This window comes from Leucoraja erinacea, chromosome 21 (assembly GCF_028641065.1).
Source record: "Leucoraja erinacea ecotype New England chromosome 21, Leri_hhj_1, whole genome shotgun sequence".
Taxonomy (NCBI): domain Eukaryota; kingdom Metazoa; phylum Chordata; class Chondrichthyes; order Rajiformes; family Rajidae; genus Leucoraja; species Leucoraja erinaceus.
In genome coordinates, this window is record NC_073397.1 from 37,909,608 (window position 1) to 37,927,618 (window position 18,011).

General features: G+C 48.7%; 1 protein-coding gene across 2 annotated transcripts in view; it reads left to right on the plus strand.

Moving 5' to 3' along the window:
* The window catches only part of LOC129707556 (band 4.1-like protein 1), a 127,024-nt gene extending 117,193 nt beyond the window's left edge, over positions 1-9,831 (plus strand). Inside the window, exons 15-22 of one of the 2 annotated variants that reach the window (XM_055652695.1) lie at positions 144-281; positions 854-1,282; positions 2,861-2,977; positions 4,209-4,289; positions 4,377-4,463; positions 6,249-6,329; positions 8,941-9,057; positions 9,552-9,831. In XM_055652695.1, the coding sequence (XP_055508670.1) occupies positions 144-281; positions 854-1,282; positions 2,861-2,977; positions 4,209-4,289; positions 4,377-4,463; positions 6,249-6,329; positions 8,941-9,057; positions 9,552-9,557 (1,056 nt within the window). In that variant the 3' untranslated portion in view covers positions 9,558-9,831. The remainder of the gene's footprint in view (positions 1-143; positions 282-853; positions 1,283-2,860; positions 2,978-4,208; positions 4,290-4,376; positions 4,464-6,248; positions 6,330-8,940; positions 9,058-9,551) is intronic. The other variant, XM_055652696.1, reaches the window with a different exon arrangement.
* The last annotated feature ends 8,180 nt before the right edge of the window (positions 9,832-18,011 follow it).

Below are 18,011 nucleotides of genomic sequence, written 5' to 3' on the forward strand. Positions count from 1 at the left end.
ACTAATGCCTGTCAAGCTATTAGTGGCTGATGTCTTGCTACTGCTCCTTCCCAAGCTGTTTGCTGCTCTGTCCTTTAGCTGCCCGAATCCCCCAGCCCAGCCTGGCCCAGCCCGACTATTGACCAATGCTTTTGTCTGTCTAGAGTAAACCTGGAGCCCATGAAACCAGCGGTGAAGACAAAGATACCAAGCCACCTCGAGAAGCTTCCAGATCTCCAGGGAGGAGCTCAGTGAAAGGGCATGTGTCAGAAGATGCAGTTGTGACAGCACTTCCACCACAGGTACCTGACTCTCACCAAACCCCGTACACGTATGTGATTCAAGAGTTAATGTCCACATCATATGTTTATTAATGCTACCGCATGTTCTCTGCTGATATGTGAGAATTGCCTGGTTGATAGAATCAATGTTCCTGGGTTGATCTGATGCTCCTGGGCTGATCAGATGTTCCTGGGCTGATCAGATGTTCCTGGGCTGATCAGATGTTCCTGGGTTGATCAGATGTTCCTGGGCTGATCTGTTTCTTTATAATCTTCCCTTGTAATGTTACAGAAACTCTTCACTTTTTTCACATGAAATAAGTAACAAAGCATCTGTCCAATACAAGGTTGCTGATTTTAATGAACGAAAGATTTAGACTTTGATTTAGTGTGACCTTATGTTGCTCATTCACCACCGAAACCATTTGTTGCCACTTGCGTTTCCATTAATACTTTTGTCCAATTTCCCGATTCCACCTCTTCCCCCCCCACAGCCACCGGTCGGTCGCATGGATCTCTCATTCCATTCCCATTCCAAACAGGGTTATGTATCCATCCTATTATCTTGATCTGCATCATTCTTTCTTGCCCAGAGCACGGAGGCACGACTGGATCTGAAGCGGGGTTCAGTGCTGGCCGCACAGGAATCTGAAGAAGCGATGGAGCAGATGCAGGAGCTGGCGGCCCAGAGTGTGGTTGTGGACCTCATGCATCCCAGTGACCACACAAACTCCGCACCACCTGCTGAAGGCCAGGTGTTGTCAGCACCTGAACAAACTGACGGACAGGTGGAAGAGAAGCTCCCAACGCAAACTAAGGTGACAAAACCAGAAGGAAGTGACAGTACTGTGTCTGAGACCAGTACTCCAAGTACCAAAAGTACTCCAAGTACCAAAAGTACTCCAAGTACCAAAAGTACTCCAAGTACTAAAAGTACTGACGAGCAGCCCACTCCGGAAGATGGAGCGGACCAGCATAATGGCCAAGAGGCTGAAGATAGCCAAGCAAAGCCTCAACTGGAGGTAACATTATAGGAAGCTGAATGCATGTCCTCACCTGTATCTCACGTGTCCCTGTGTGTGCATCTCTCCACAGCTCACCCTGCATGCCTGTATCCTCCACAGTAGCCCAGCACGTCGAGTACTAGCCCAGCACGTCGAGTACTAGCCCAGCATGTTGAGTAATAGCCCAGCATGTTGAGTACTAGCCCAGCATGTTGAGTACTAGCCCAGCACGTTGAGTACTAGCCCAGCACGTCGAGTACTAGCCCAGCATGTTGAGTACTAGCCCAGCATGTTGAGTACTAGCCCAGCATGTTGAGTACTAGCCCAGCGTTGAGTACTAGCCCAGCACGTTGAGTAGCCCACCCCCCCAGTAATGTTGTAACCCTCACGCCATCCAATGTCAGCTGAACCGTGCACTGTGATCCGTTTCTGTTTCCCGTCTCATTTACCATTTTAATCCTCTAAATGAGTGCTTTAACCAACGTGAATGTGTAGATGCATGCAGTGTGAATGTAGAGGCATGCAGTGTGAATGTAGATGCATGCAGTATGAATGTAGAGGCATGCTCATCCCTGCAGCATGAATGTAGAGGCATGCTCATCCCTGCAACGTGAATGCGTAGAGGCATGCAGCATGAATGTAGAGGCATGCTCATCCCTGCAGCATGAATGCGTAGTGGCATGCTCATCCCTGTAAATGAATGTGAACTCGCATCGTTCCATCTGTATCATGTGCTGCTTTTATTAAAGGAACTAAATGACTATTTGTTATTGCCGTTCTTCAGCTGCTGCATGTCCAGTCATATTTCAACTATGTCTAAACTAAACTCATGTTGTAGGGAAGGGCAGCATCTTGCCGGTGACCAGCAACGTTTGTGTCAGCATTGTTCACACTTGGGCTTCATGTTGCCCCCATCTGTGTTACTGTTGTACGTGTGTTCATGTCCCATGTAATTAGACATGTGATGGCAACAGGAATGGCCAGAGCTGCGATGTACAGTCCCAGTTGGTCACCCTGATGTGGACATTGGGCGACTGAGGAATGTCCAGTAAGAGTTCAAAGAATATACCCCAATATTTCCCAACGTTGAGCTCCAGTTACGAGTTCTTTGGTGTTTCTTGTGTGTGATTAGTCATTGTCTAACGTCCTGTATTTGTTTACTAAACCTGCTCATCTTTACTCGCTGAGTCCTCTGCAGGTCCAAACAGTGTCTTTCACAGACTTGACCATGAGATTATCCCGCGGGATATGCCGTTATTGTCTGACCATGATTATTTCTTTGGGAATCCACAAACATAACAACTTTTTCAGCATTAAAGTCTAAGCGAGGATTAGTACATTTGGCCATTTCATCCACAGTTGGGTGTATTTGCCCGGAGTTTCATTGCTGTGAGAATCATTTAATGGGCAGATGTTAAAATGGAGATTTGTCTTGGTGCAAACACCAATATTTATCGCAGCCCAATGGCCTGAATTATTAGCTGGCCAAAGTAAGTAAAGACAAACATTTCTCCATCTCCAGATCGGTGAGTTTGGTAAATTAAAACTACAAAATTATTAGTGACAAAACAATGTGGATATTGATTTATTTTTCAGGATGTTCAGAAAGCAACAGCTGGACTGCCAAGTGATGTACCTACTGGACCAATGGAAACATCCTCCAAAGAAACTGTTGTACCATTGGACATCAAAACCCCCACCAAAACCACACAGGTATCAGGTTGTAATTCTGCTGTCAATGCACTTGGACAGTGGCTGGAGTAGAGCTGGGTGTGAAACGTGAAGATGTTTTGTGGATGAAATCATTCTGTTCCATGTTCTGTTGGTCATGAGGCCAGGAACAAGAGGCTGCCCCGCCCCATGTCCGGGGTAATGTCCGTGCCCGGGTGGTGTTAGAGAGGGACTACGCACTGTCCACGGGCACCCTGGGGGATTTCAGAGACTGCTGGGGGTGGAATGTATCCTTGACAAGGATGGTCACATCGTTGTTTAATACTCAGTATATTTGATCTTTAAGAACATTTGTTTTACTTTGCACTTGGTTATTGCTTGGATTCTACATATTATTGTTTTGGGTTGAACCTGTGCATACAGGTGGCCGGGCCAATGGATGGACTGACCAGTCCAGGACCATCTGATCACTGCCCCTTGGTCTGAGTTACATCTGATCACTGCCCTGTGGCCCCTTGGTCTGAGTTACATCTGATCACTGCCCCTTGGCCTGAGTTACATCTGATCACTGCCCTGTGGCCCCTGGGCATGGGTTACATCTGATCACTGCCCCTTGGTCTGAGTTACATCTGATCACTGCCCCATGGTCTGAGTTACATCTGATCACTGCCCTGTGGCCCCTGGGCATGAGGTTACAAAGTCCACCCGCCCAGTTTGTAGGCAACAACAAGGCCACGTCACGCACTACCGTTCACATGGAAACATCGACAGTAGGTGCAGGAGTAGACATCACTCTGGTGAGCTCAGTAAATCAATACACCAGAGGCCATAAACAGGGCGATGAAAATGCACCAGCGTGTTGCAGCAGGTAGTGCTGCTGGTTCTCAGCACCAGAGACCCAGCTGCAATTCTGACCTCAGGTGCTGTCTGTGTGGAGTTTGCACGTTCTCCCTGTGAGCTGGGTGCTCTGATTCCCCCTTCCACATCCCAAATATCAGCATTAGTAATCGCCCTCCAATGTGTGGGCGTGTTGCAGGATCGGGGGGGAGATGGATAACTGATAACAGGAGAATTGTACAATGGGATCCATGTAGGGAATGTGTAGTGGGCCAGCACAGATCCAGTGGGCTGAAGGGCCAGTATCTTACAGGGGAAGCATGAAATGAAGTGCATTTGTTCTATAGTTTGGGGTAGTATCATGTGAGGCATGTTATAGTGATGTTATAACAATGTTTAATCTGTTTATTGAGAGTTGTGTCTTTGTTTTGTGTAGATGAACAACAGTCCAGATTCGGGACATGAAGTTGTAACGAGCTGTGAGAGTGTGGAGCCAGTAACGCCACCAGTACCAGCTGTAGGTTGCTCACAGTGACACTCCGCCTGACTAGATGTTTCAGCTGCATTGCTGTGACTGACCGCTGTGTGTTTGATGGTTTTACAGGTGGACGGTGGCGCGGTGGCGGTCAGCGGCTCTCAGTCCGTTACATCAGAAACTATATCCACGTCAACCACAACTCATATCACCAAGGTAACGCTGTTTATGGACTGGAACGTCCCCAGCGGCTACAGAAATGCAGTTGTTTGTTGCTTTGTACGGTGGCGCAGCGGGTAGAGCTGCTGACTCACAGCCCCAGAGACCACGGGTTCGATCCTGACTATGGGCGCTGTCTGTACGGAGTTTGTACGTTCACCCCGTGACCTGCGTGGGGTTTTCTCCAGGATGTCCAGTTTCCCTCCGCTCTGCCAATATGCAGTAGTTTGGAGATTAATTGGCCTGGTACACTTGTACATTATCCCGTGTGTGTGTGTGTGTGTGGGATAGTGCTAGCATGCGGGGATCGCTGGTCGGTGCAGACTTGGTGGACTGAAGGGCCTGTTTCCACGCTGTATCTCTAAACTAAAAACGAAACTAAAAATGATTGCACTAAATGGGCGGTGTTGATGTGTTTGGTGTTTTAGTGTGTGGTTGTACTCTGGTGTCTAGTGTGGTTGAGTTTGTTAGGTGACGTGCTTCAAGTCCAGCAGAGTGACCACCTGGGCAGTTTATGGTCAAAGGCCCAAACACAACTTCCAGTCAATTCTACTTTGCCCGAGTTACACTAGTTAGCAGAATGGGATCTGGGTTTGAGCATATTTCTCTTTGATTCAGATACTTCCACATGCCAAACATTTGGGAATTCTGATTTGATCATAGATCATAAATCAGGAGCAGAGTTGGGATGGTTGGCCTATTGGCTCTACTCTGCCAATTGATCACGGCTGGAATAATTTTTCCACTCCATCCATTCTCCTGCCTTCTTCCCATAACCTATGACAGCCGAACTAATCAAATCCCTGTCAAACCCCGCCTTAAAAATACCCAATACCTTGGCTTCCACCGCCGTCTGTGGCAATTAATTCCACAGATTCACCACCCTCTGACTAAAGAAATTCCTCCTCATCGCCATTCCAAAGAACGTCCTTTAATTCTGAGGCTGTGACCTCTAGTCCTAGACTCTCCCACGAGTGGAAACATCCTCTCCACATCCACTCTATCCAAGCCTTTCACTATTCAGCAAGTTTCAATGAGGTTCCCCCTCATTCTTCTAAACTCAGCGAGTACAGGCCCAGTGCCGACAAATGCTCATCATATATTAACCCACTCATTGCTGGGATCGTTCTTGTAAACCTCCTCTGGACCCTCTCCAGAGCCGGCACATCCTTCCTCAGATACGGGGCCCACAATTGCTCACTGTACTCCAAATGCAGCCTGACCTGTGCCTTATGGAGCCTCAACATTACATCCTTGCTTTAATGTTTGTCCTCTCTAAATAAATGCTAATATTGCATTTGCCTTCCTTACTCCTGACTTAACTTGCAAACGAACCTTTTGGGAATCCTGCACCAGCTCTCCCAAGTCCCTTTGACATCTTCTCTGACCAGTTGTGTGTGTATCTGAGATGTTGTCACGTTGAGAATCACCGACCAGTGGCAAGAGTTCCCTTTGGGTTTGGCAGCCCCCCCCCCCCCCCCCCCCCCACCCCCCCCCCACCCCCCCCCCCCCCCACAGCTGCCCCCATCCCCCCCACCCCCCCATCCCTCACTGATGCCCCCCCCCCCCCCCGCTGCCCCGCCTTGATGCCCCCCCCCCACTGCCCCCCCCGATCCCCCACTGCCCCCCCCCCCCCCCGATGCCCCCCCACTTGCCCCCCCTGATGCCCCACCCCCCCCCCCCCCCCCCCACTCCCCCGATGCCCAGGGTCACAACGGTGTCGGGGCAATGTGCTTGTTCTTGTTCAAACTCAGCTTCTGAAACATTTTGTTCTTTATTCAGTCGGTGAAAGGAGGATTCTCTGAGACCAGGATTGAGAAGAGAATCATCATCACAGGAGATGCAGATGTGGATCAAGACCAGGTAGCAGCGTGTGTGTTGACGGCTTGTCACGTGCTGTATGGTCATTGGGCCCGAATGAGATTCTTACTTGTAGCATCACAACAGCATGTGAACAGTTCACAGGATAAATGTCAAACTTGGCAGCTCACTTTTAAATGAGAAGAACTCGTTTATTTTCCCTTTGCAAAAGAGTAATTTTGAATGACTTCAGGAGAGGACAGTTAGAATGTGTGGGTACTGGAGGTGTAACATTGAGGTGGGGATTAGTACATCTCAGTCCTTGACTGTGGACAAATGAGAATCCCAGAACGTAACTCAGGATTTCAAAATGCAAAATAAACATCAATGCAATTCTGTTATTAACTAAATCAAACAGTTTGATCGCAAAGTACTGGCGTCAGGGGTCATAAGGTCATTAGTGATAGGAGCAGAATTAGGCCATTCAGCCCATCAAGTCTACTCCGCCATTCAATCATGGCTGATCTACCTCCCTCCCCCAACCCCATTCTCCTGCCTTCTCCCCATAACCTCTGACACCTACACTAATCAATAATCTCTCTATCTCTGCTATAAACATATCCACTGACTTGGCCTCCACAGACTTCTGTGGCAAAGAATTCCACAGATTCACCCCCCTCTGACTAAAGACATTTATCCTCAAGGAACACCCTTTAATTCTGGGAAATTAAGTATTGGTGAGGGCAGGAGAATGGGGTTAGGAGGGAGAGATAGATCAGCCAGTAGACGATGGGCCGAATGGCCTAATTCTACCCGTATCTCCCACAGGGATACATTAGGTTTGGCCACTTTCAATGGTGATGCAGTAATGTGCAGGAGAATAAAGGCTGTGATTATAGTAGAACCATTAGCCAGAGGAAATGATTCTGCATGGATTTCTCCAACGTTAGATTGTCACTGAGTGACTGAGCATTGTGTAGGTGACTGTTTAACACACTGGTTTTCCAATACATTTGCATTTCCCGAACACTTATGAAGTCTCACAGTGCAGACGCTGAGAGAATGGTTACCACAGTGGCGTAGACTATGGTTGAAGATAGACACAAAATGCTGGAGTAACTCAGCGGGACAGGCAGCATCTGCGGAGAGAAGGAATGGGTGACGTTAGAGGTTGAGACACTTCTTCAGTCTATTAGTTGTGAGACTTCAAGCTATTATTGGTACTTTGTCAATGTCTTAACTATTCAAGAGAGAAAAAGCTAACGAGAGTCAAGTTTGGCATTCCCCCCCCCCAATCCCCCCCCCCCCATGTAAATTCCAGACAGCAGAGGTAGGGGTTGGATGAAAGAGGTAGTTGGATTTACACTCCGATATCCCCACCTATATAACCATGGTCTAGAGGATTACCCCCCATTGTAAGTTACCTCGCACTGTATCAACTATATATATATATGTATGTACATGTATATGTATATATATACGTGTGTATATGTATGTATATGTGTATGTGTATATCAATTCAAGAGAGTTTATTTTCATGTGTCCCATATAGGACAATGAAATTCTTGCTTTGCTTCAGCACAACAGAATATTGGAGGCATAAATAAATACAGAACAGATCAGTGTGTCCATATACCAATGAATATATATATATACACATATATATATATACACATAAATAAGCAGATAAAGTGCAATGGGCTATTAATAATCAGAGTTTTGTTTGAGGAGTTTAATAGTCTGATGGCTGTGGGGAAGTAGCTATTCCTGAACCTGGATGTTGCAGATTTCAGGCTCCTGTACCTTCTACCAGAAGGCAGCGGGGAGATGAGTGAGTGGCCAGGATGGTGTGGGTCCTTGATGATACTGCCAGCATCATCATCATATGTATATGTATATATATGTATATGTGTATATGTATATACTGTATCAACTATATATAAATACCTTTGTTTGAGCACTAATTCCTTTATTTGAGCACTTGTTTCTGTGTGCTTGTGCCGGAAGCTTGCCAGGACAGGACACAGAAGCAAGGTCACCTGAAGGGTGAAATGAAGGATATTTAAAGTATTCTAGTCGGTGTTTTCACTGAATGGACTAAGGGGTAACTACGGAATTATCACGTAGACTTGCCCCACTGGTGAACTGGAAGGGCAGCAGCTGTGCAGCGAATGAGGCTTCTGTCAAGGACTAGAAGACCCATGTCCACCATCCGTGTGAGGTTGAGGTTCAGTAACGTGAGTGGTGACTTCCCCAACGCCCGTCCTGTGACTGTCCCTCTGGTCATTGTAGAATCCCGCTCCACTGCCTTGTGGATGAGTTTGGAGGGTTGACAAAAATGCTGGAGAAACTCAGCGGGTACGGCAGCATCTATGGAGCGAAGGAAATAGGCAACGTTTCGGGTGGAGTTTGGAGTCTTGGTTATGGCCAATGTTACTGTGGCCATTGATGCCATTGGCCGGGCACCTCTGTCCCCTTTTGTGTGATATCTTCTGCCAGTTATCAATGTTTAAAACAATGACGAAGAAAGACAATGATTTATAATTAGACATGCACGTTTGTGACCAAACTCTACTGAACAAGGAAGTCATTGTGTCTGTGTAGTTCCTTCATTTATGTAGCGACCAGTTTGCTCCAGGACTGTGTGTGTCTCACTCATTGTTCTGTGATGTAGGCTCTAGCACTAGCCATCAAGGAGGTGAGGCAGCAACATCCAGACATGCTGGTGACCAAGGCCGTGGTGTATAAAGAGTCCGAGTCAGAATCAGAGCAGAACACCAAGGAACCAAAGGTAAGGCCACAAGTAGACCGACGGTTTAGTGTGTGTGTGTGTGTGTATTGGATGTGGAGCGTCGATGCAGTTATTTTCAGGTCCCTCCAGAGATGTTCGATCGGGTTCAAGTCCGGGCTCAAGTCAGCCAATGGCGTTCTGCAGAGACTGCCCTGGATGGAGTGTCGCGACGTGCAAGTGGCCAGATCTGAATTGTGGATCCGTTTCTTTCAGTTTAAACTGCATTTCCTGTAAAAACCGATAATGTTTTTGACCGAGGCGATTTACTTGCTTTGCAAACATTTCTAAACACCTTTTTGCTTCTTCATTCTGGGGCATTGTGTGTAGATTTATGATTTAAACAAAATAATTGAATCCATTTTACAATAAGACTGTAACGTAACAAATGTGGAGGAAGTGAAGGGGTCTGAATACTTTCTGAATGCACTGTTTAGCATTATCATTTGACATTGATGTTGGAAACTGTTTAAGTTGCTGTTCTTCTCTCCCCCCAGGAGTAACATGGTGGCAGTATGACCACCACATCAGGGGTAGACATGGAATCATTCTGTTGCTCGATACGACGGGGAAACTCTGCTACCTTCTAACTTCACACAGAAGAAACAGCAAAGAATATCATTATTAATATAAACAGAAATATATACCTGCTACGCAAAAATAAATTCCAGATCTTATCACCGCCAAGAAAGTAGAACATTTGCAAGTCCAGAAAACGCATGTTGACAGGAATGTAAACATAAAATAGAACTTGTAAACCCCCACCCCCCCACTCCCCTCCCCTCCCCCCGGCCGAGCTTCTCCAGCAAGCGGGAACTTCAGGGAACAGCTTTCCTGGAGATGGGATCTTGCAACTAATGTCCAATAACACATGCCTACACTGTGGATGTTGAATACATTCCCTCCTCTGATCTCCTGGGAAAGGGCAGCAGCTATCATTCAAGATGTCCTAAGCCGAGGATGGCCACATATCAGTTGCCAGTTTGGATGTGTGTTAATTTATATTGAAGTATGCTTATCTGGTAATATAAAGATTGGAGGTTTGTAATATTAAATGGTTACCCGAGCTCGGTTTTTAACCTGACGCCTGGTCTGACAGCTGTTTGTGTTTTTTTTTTGTAAAATAAAAGAAATCTTAATTATTTGAAAGTGAATAATTTTAGGCAAATGAGTTTTCACAAATGTCTTAATCAAATGATAGTGGATAGAAATTTGTTAGCACCCAACTAGCCGTTGCAGGTGATGTGTATAGGAAGGTGATCCAAATAGTGATTCAGTCAAATACTTAGCAATGGTTCACAAAGGTCAGAATGTTTTGTTCCACAATAGTTTTCCTTTCCATTCCATGGCACTGTGAACAGATGGGACCTGAGTTATGTTGTTTGGTTTGTTCTGAGTGTGTAAGGACCGCTCCAGGGGATAGGGCCAGCAAGTGACCATAAGGCCTGAGGGGCAACGTTGTGTGTCAGGGTCAGGGTCGGGGTCACCCAGAGGAACTGCTCCATGCGCTGGGCATGACATCACCTGTCCTTGTTACAGAGACACTTTGATGACTGTGGACCAGACGACAGTCCCTGAAGCGACACAATGCCTGCGACAAACCGCTGAGTGAACCAAAATATTTGCACAATCGGCATTTAATCAGTTGTCATTCATTTGTTTAGCATTGCTAATTATATTTTTGATAGGATTGTTTTAGTGATTTATCCAAGATTTTAAAATGAACATGAGTGATGAAGTATTTGAAAATCTTTCCATTTGTATCAAGAACTGACATGAAGTTGCGTGCATGAGGTGTGTGGATCGGAGCCTGCCATCATTTCTTTATTGCATCACAGTTCCATGATATGTATCCATGTATCCTTTTACTTCAAAGTGAAATAAACGTGCCAGAGACATCTCTAGTGTGCCCCCTCTGTGTGTGTGTGTGTGTGTGTGTGTGTCTGTGTGTGTGTGTGTGTGTGTGTGTCTGTGTGTGTGTGTGTGTGTGTGTGTGTCTGTCTGTGTGTGTCTGTGTGTCTATGTTTGTGAGTGAGAGTGTGTCTGTGTGTGTGTGTGAGTGTGTCTGTGTGTATATGTGTGTGTATGGTGTGTGTGTGTGTGTGTGTCTGTCTATGTGTGTGTGTGTGTGTGTGTGTCTGTCTGTGTGTGTATGTGTGTGTGTGTGTGTGTGTGTGTGTGTGTGTGTCTGTGTGTGTGTGTGTGTGTGTCAACAGCATGCCGCCTGTCCATACGGTTAATTATCAGTTATAGACACAAGATGCCGGGAGTAACTCTGCGGGACAGGCAGCATCTCCGGAGAGAAGGAATGGGTGACGTTTCGGGTTGAGTTTTATTGACAGTTGATCAATTAGCTTCCTACTTGCTGCAGCCTCACGGCATTAACACAGATAATGTGTAACAACCAACCGTACAAGTAATAATGTGGAGGAAGAAACTGCAGATGCTGCTTTACACTGGAGATAAGATACAAGATGCTGGAGTAACTCACCTACGTAACAGTGTAACCACAGGCACAGTCCGTGGACCACCACAGTTGCTGAGGTCAGTGTTGTGCAGAGTTCAACAGCCTGATGGTTGTTGGGAAGAAGCTGTTCTTGAGCCTGGAGGTCACGGTTTTCAGGCTCCTGTACCTTCTCCCCGATGGTAGCAGCGAGATGAGAGTGTGGCCAGGGTGGTGTGGGTCATTGTGTGGGTCTGTGTGTGGGTCATTGTGTGGGTCTGTGTGTGGGTCATTGATAGTCTGAGTTATTTTTGAGGAAGCCCAAAAAGGCAGCTAGTAACCTGACAGACCCACACACACCCTGACTCACACACACACACTGACCCACACACACACTGACTCACACACACACTGACCCACACACAGACACACACACACATACTGACACACACACACACATACAGACCCACACACACTGACCCACCCACACACTGACCCACACACACACACACACTGACTCATACACAGACCAATAACTGGGAAGAGACTGGTTTAGTGGACAATATAAGGTGTCCAGGTGCGATCACCTCCAACTCTCTCCAGCACTTGCTTACGGAATGAAACCTTAAAATCCACCTTTACAGGTGGGTTGCCAATATTCAGGTGAAAACCCAAGAAGAGGTTGTCCTCTTTAGAAACATAAACATGTGTTTTGAGATGTATTTGGAGAATGTGTGGAAAGTCATTCTGTGGTTAGATGATCATTAAATCGAGTTGAATGAGTACATTGGAAATATTGAGATGGTCGGTAACATCTCTCTTCCACAAGAGGTTTGATGCACGGTGGAGAACTATGGCACAGTCAGCCACTGCCTGTCATTCATCTGTTTCCTGGTTTTGCTTACAGCTGCACTAACTCACCCTGTCTATAAGTTATCGTTTGCTCACGTTATTCAGGACATATCTTTTTCTGTGAATCGTTTGAATTCATCATTTTACAAATCCAGGATTATTTTTCCCATCTGTCTCCTTTTCATTGTTTTTCTTTGAATTATTTTCTATCTATTTTGTTTCTTTATGTAAATGCGATAATTTTGTAAATGCTGTGAACTTCAAAGGCAGAAGAAAGTGCCAATAAATAAATACTTTGTTATCTTTCACCTGGCAGTAAACGTTAATAATTGCTGGGGTTATTTATTCCAACATTGCTACTTGGTCATTATTTAAACAGAATTACAATTGTCAATGTCACAATGAAGATTGTCAATTGTTGTATTGGAAGGATATTATTTTGTTTCACATCATTAATCATGTTAGTTCCACACCAGCACTCAACCAGAAAATACTTCCGCATTTGAAATATTGGCACTAATGATGAGAAAATCCTCCATCTATGAATATTCTGGGGACTGAGGTCAGCCCTAGTTTCCTTTCACAGGATCACACATCGATGCAGCTTTCAAAGATTGTGTGTGTGTGTGTGTAGATTATAACTGGGTTTCTTTATCTTTGTAGTTATGTCTTAAAGCAAACTGGTCACAGTACATGAATGCCCCAAGTAACAACAACATCTGACTATTGAAGGGACTCAGTGGGTCGGGCAGCATCTGTGGAGGCAGAGGATCGGTTCCCAGTCTGAGTCGGGTCGCTGTGTCAGGGCTGAGAGTTGGAGGGGGGAGGGGGTGGGGTTGAGAGAAGGGGGTTGGGGGAGGGAGGGGGGTTGGGGGAGGGGGGGGGGGGGGGGGGGGAGAGCGGGTGGGGAGAGGGAGGGGAGGGGGGTATCTGTGATGCACCAGCAGATCCCTGGACTGATCCCCGTCAGTACAGAGGGGCAGAGACTTGTTCACATTTGTCACACTTGTCCCAGGTTAGATGGGCCGAGTGGGAGCTGACAGTGGTTGTTGACTTGCTCATCCAGTAGCAACTACTGAGTTACTGCAGCCTTTAGTGTTTGTCTCCGATGGACATGTGAAGCTCCCTGACTTTGTGCATCTGCTAAAGCACAGCTGTCCCACTGCAGCGACCTAATCCACGTGTTCAGAAGAGTGTCTTCGACCTTCAAGCTCAAGGCAACTCGCCTGAAAAACCTCGAGCTGGATCGACCGCACACAGCGCGCGCACACGCTCACGCACACACACACACACACACACACACGCACACACACACACGCACACACACACACACGCACAAACAGACACACACACACCGCACACACACACACGCGCACACACACGCACACCGCACACACACACACACGCACACGCACACATGCACACACACACATGCACGCACGCACACACATGCACACAGACGCACACAACCCACACACACGCACACATGCACGCACACACGCACAAACACAAGCGCGTGCACACACGCACGCACACACACGCGCACGCACGCACACATGCACGCGCACTCACGCACACACGCGCACTCACATGCACGCACACGCACGCATGCATGCACGCACGCACACACGCGCGCACCACACACGCGTGCACACACGCACTCACACACACACGCACACACAAACACATCACGAAGGCGGGGGCCAGGGAAAGCGGGGGAGCGATGTCTGAAATTCACACCCGTGATGAAGAGGAAGGTAAAAGACGGCTGCACAGTGTACGGTAAGTCCTTTGGAGAGTGTGGGGGGTGAGAAGGGATAGAAGAGGGGGAGAAGGAGTGGAAACACTTTAAGAAGTTTAATAAAGTTTAACGGGCATTTTATCTACCGGTCGGTTTTCCTTGGTCCTGAAAACTCCAATGAGCCAATCAAAATGCCCGGTCAGCGAAGGAGATTGCCTACAGCTGCCCCTCGACTGCCTGTAACTACATAGCGGCCCCACTCCACTGCACTACGAGTTCGAAAGAACCATGCCGACCAATGTTTACTCGCGGAAACATTTTCAACATGTTGAAAATCTTTCCGTGATCTAGCTGAAGCCGCGAGTATTCGGGAACTTCCCTCGAGCATCAAGGAGAGTTCCAGTGAACTCCTGGGACCACGTGTCGACCATGCTGCGAGTTTGAGTCGAGGGCAAACTCTTCTAAACTCGCAGATTAAGTCGCCGCTGTGGGACTGGCCCTTTAAGAACAACAAGCCCCTTCACAATGTGCTCGGCCAGCCCAGAATGTTCCCACAGTATTTCTAAGAGTATTAACTGAAAATGATTAATTGTTGGATTCTAATCATGTGTTGTCTTCCCACTGACTGGTTTGCACAACAAAGGTTTATCACTGTTACTCAGTACAATAAACAAAACTAAATAGACGCAAAAAGCTGGAGTAACTCAGCGGGACAGGCAGCATCTCTAGAGGACATGAAACGCCACCCATCCCTTCTCTCCAGAGATGCTGCCTGTCCCACTGTGTTACTCCAGTACTTTGTGTCTATCTTTGGTTTAAACCAGCACCTGCAGTTCCTTCCTGCATAACTAGACTAAATGCAGTGACTAATGAGGTTGCAACTGCACAGAATGAACCGATTGTCGGTCGGAGAGTGGCCGTGACATTCTTTGTTTCCTCTCATCCGCCTGGGTATTAAATCAGCTTCTGTGTGAAGCAGTCAGCTGCAAATGAGCTCAAAGTCCAATCCCATTGCATGGTCTAAACTGGTACTAACGAGCATTGGCAAGAACCTGGAAAGTTAATCTGCACTTTTAGTAACTTAAAGACTTTATGGTTACAAAATATGGGAACTGTGCAGTAAATGCCCCGTCTGGTCGATGGTGCCTCCTGGTGGTGACAGACTTGTGACTCTCGATCCATTTCTCCAACATAGAATGTCAAGAGTCGATAGTCGAGAGTGTTTTATCGTTGGGTGTCCCCGATAGAACAATGACATTGTTACTTGTTGCAGCACAACAAGAAGTGTAAACATAGTTCACTGTAAACTACGTGTATAATTACGAGAGAGGAATAAAGTTCAATGTGTGTACACACACATATATAGACCATAAATACATATAAATATAGATGTTATTCCCTTTATCCTGTGGACCGGACCGTTTGATTGTAATCATGTCTTGTTTTTCCACTTACTGAATAGCACGCTCTTTGGAGTGTGGGAGGAAACCCACGCATTCACGGGGAGAACGTGCAAACCCCACGCAGACAGCACCCGTAGTCAGGATGGAACCCGGGTCTCTGGCGCTGTGAGGCAGCAACTCTACTGCAGCGCCACCATGCCGCTGAAATATCAGCGTGTCCTTGAACTTGGAATCAGGGGAAATGCCTTTAGGGAAGAACTGCAGATGCCGGTTTAAATCGAAGGTAGACACAAAACGCTGGAGGCAGCCTCATTTCACTTGCACCTTCTCCAACCTCATCTACTGTATCCACTGTTCCAGGTGTCAACTTCTCTACATCAGCGAGACCAAGCGCAGGCTTGGCGATCACTTCGCTGAACACCTCCGCTCAGTCAGCCTTAACCAACCTGATCTCCTGGTGGCTCAGCACTTTAACTCCCCCTCCCATTCCCACACTGACCTTTCTGTCCTGGGCCTCCTCCATTGTCAGAGTGAGGCCCAGCACAAATTGGTGGAACAGCATCTCATATTTTGCTTGGGCAGCTCACAATAGACAATAGACAACAGGTGCAGGAGTAGGCCATTCGGCCCTTCAAGCCAGCACCGCCATTTAATATGATCATGGCTGATCATCCACAATCAGTACCCCGTTCCAGCCTTCTCCCCATATCCCCTGACTCCGCTATCTTTAAGAGCCCTATCTAGCTCTCTCTTGAAAGTATCCAGAGAACCGGCCTCCACCGCCCTCTGAGGCAGAGAATCCCACAGACTCACCACTCTCTGTGAGAAAAAGTGTTTCCTTGTCTCCGTTCTATCTGGTACGTAGACAATAAAACACTTGGTATTGTGTGTCTGCGGGACTGTGCGCTGGCGGTCCTCAGGGCTTGGCGCGCACGTTGCCTCCCCGTTCTCTCAGCATCACGGCATCAGCTACAAAGTGTTGGGTAACATCTCTGGAGAGAAGGAATGGGCGATGTTTTGGGTCAGAAACCTTCTTCAGATATGCAGATGCTGGTTTACAACATAAGACAGAGTGATGTAGTAATTCAGTGGGTCAGACAGTAGATGAAACGTTCTCCACAGATGCTGCCTGACCCGCTGAGTTACTCCAACACATTTTGTCTTCTTCATTGTCACGTGTACTAAGGGTCAGTGTAAAACTTTGTTTTGCAAAGGGGTAGATACAGAATGCCGAATAGAATCTTCATTCAGAAGAAGTGTCGCGACCTTTACACCCCATCAGTTATGAACATTGACTTCTCTAACTTCAGTTAGCCCTTGCTTTCCCTCTGTCTCCATCCCCTCCCCCCCTTCACCCACCAGTCATTGTCTACGACTACATTCTATCCCAGTCCCACCCGCTCCCCTGGAGAAGGGTCTCCACCCCAAACATCACACATTCCTTCTCTCCACAGAAGCTGCCCGACCCGACCCGACCCGTCCCGTCCCGACCCGACCCGTCCCGACCCGACCCGTCCCGACCCCGACCCGACCCGTCCCCACCCGTCCCGACCCGTCCCGACCCGACCCGTCCCGACCCGTCCCGACCCGTCCCGTCCCGTCCCGTCCCGACCCGACCCGTCCCCACCCGTCCCGACCCGTCCCGACCCGACCCGTCCCGACCCGACCCCGACCCGTCCCGACCCGTCCCGTCCCGTCCCGACCCGTCCCGACCCGACCCGACCCGTCCCGTCCCGACCCGACCCGACCCGTCCCGACCCGACCCGTCCCGACCCGAACCGACCCGTCCCGTCCCGACCCGACCCGTCCCGTCCCGACCCGACCCGACCCGACCCGACCCGTCCCGTCCCGACCCGTCCCGACCCGACCCGTCCCGACCCGACCCGACCCGTCCCGTCCCGACCCGTCCCGTCCCGACCCGTCCCGACCCGACCCGACCCGTCCCGACCCGACCCGACCCGACCCGACCCGTCCCGACCCGACCCCGACCCGACCCGACCCGTCCCGACCCGACCCGACCCGACCCGTCCCGTCCCGTCCCGACCCGACCCGACCCGACCCGTCCCGACCCGACCCGACCCGACCCGTCCCGACCCGACCCGACCCGACCCGACCCGACCCGTCCCGACCCGACCCGACCCGACCCGTCCCGTCCCGACCCGACCCGACCCGACCCGACCCGACCCGACCCGACCCGACCCGTCCCGTACCCCACCCCCCGTCCCGTCCCGACCCGACCCGACCCGTCCCACTGAGTGACTCCAGCTCTGTGTGTGTGTATGAATGGGGCGGATAGAACATTGAGGTGAAGGGGGGGGAGACAATGTTAGGAACAGCACAGGAACTGGCCCTTCGGCCCACAATGTGTGTGTGTGGGGGGGGGCTGGAGAGAGAGAGAGAGGAGACGGTGGACGGTGCCCGGTCAGTGCGGTCAGTCTGTGGTCAGTCTGTGGCCGGACTGCAGGCGCGGGCAAAGATGCTGTAGGATCTTTGGGCGCGGGGACCGCTTTCACCGGCG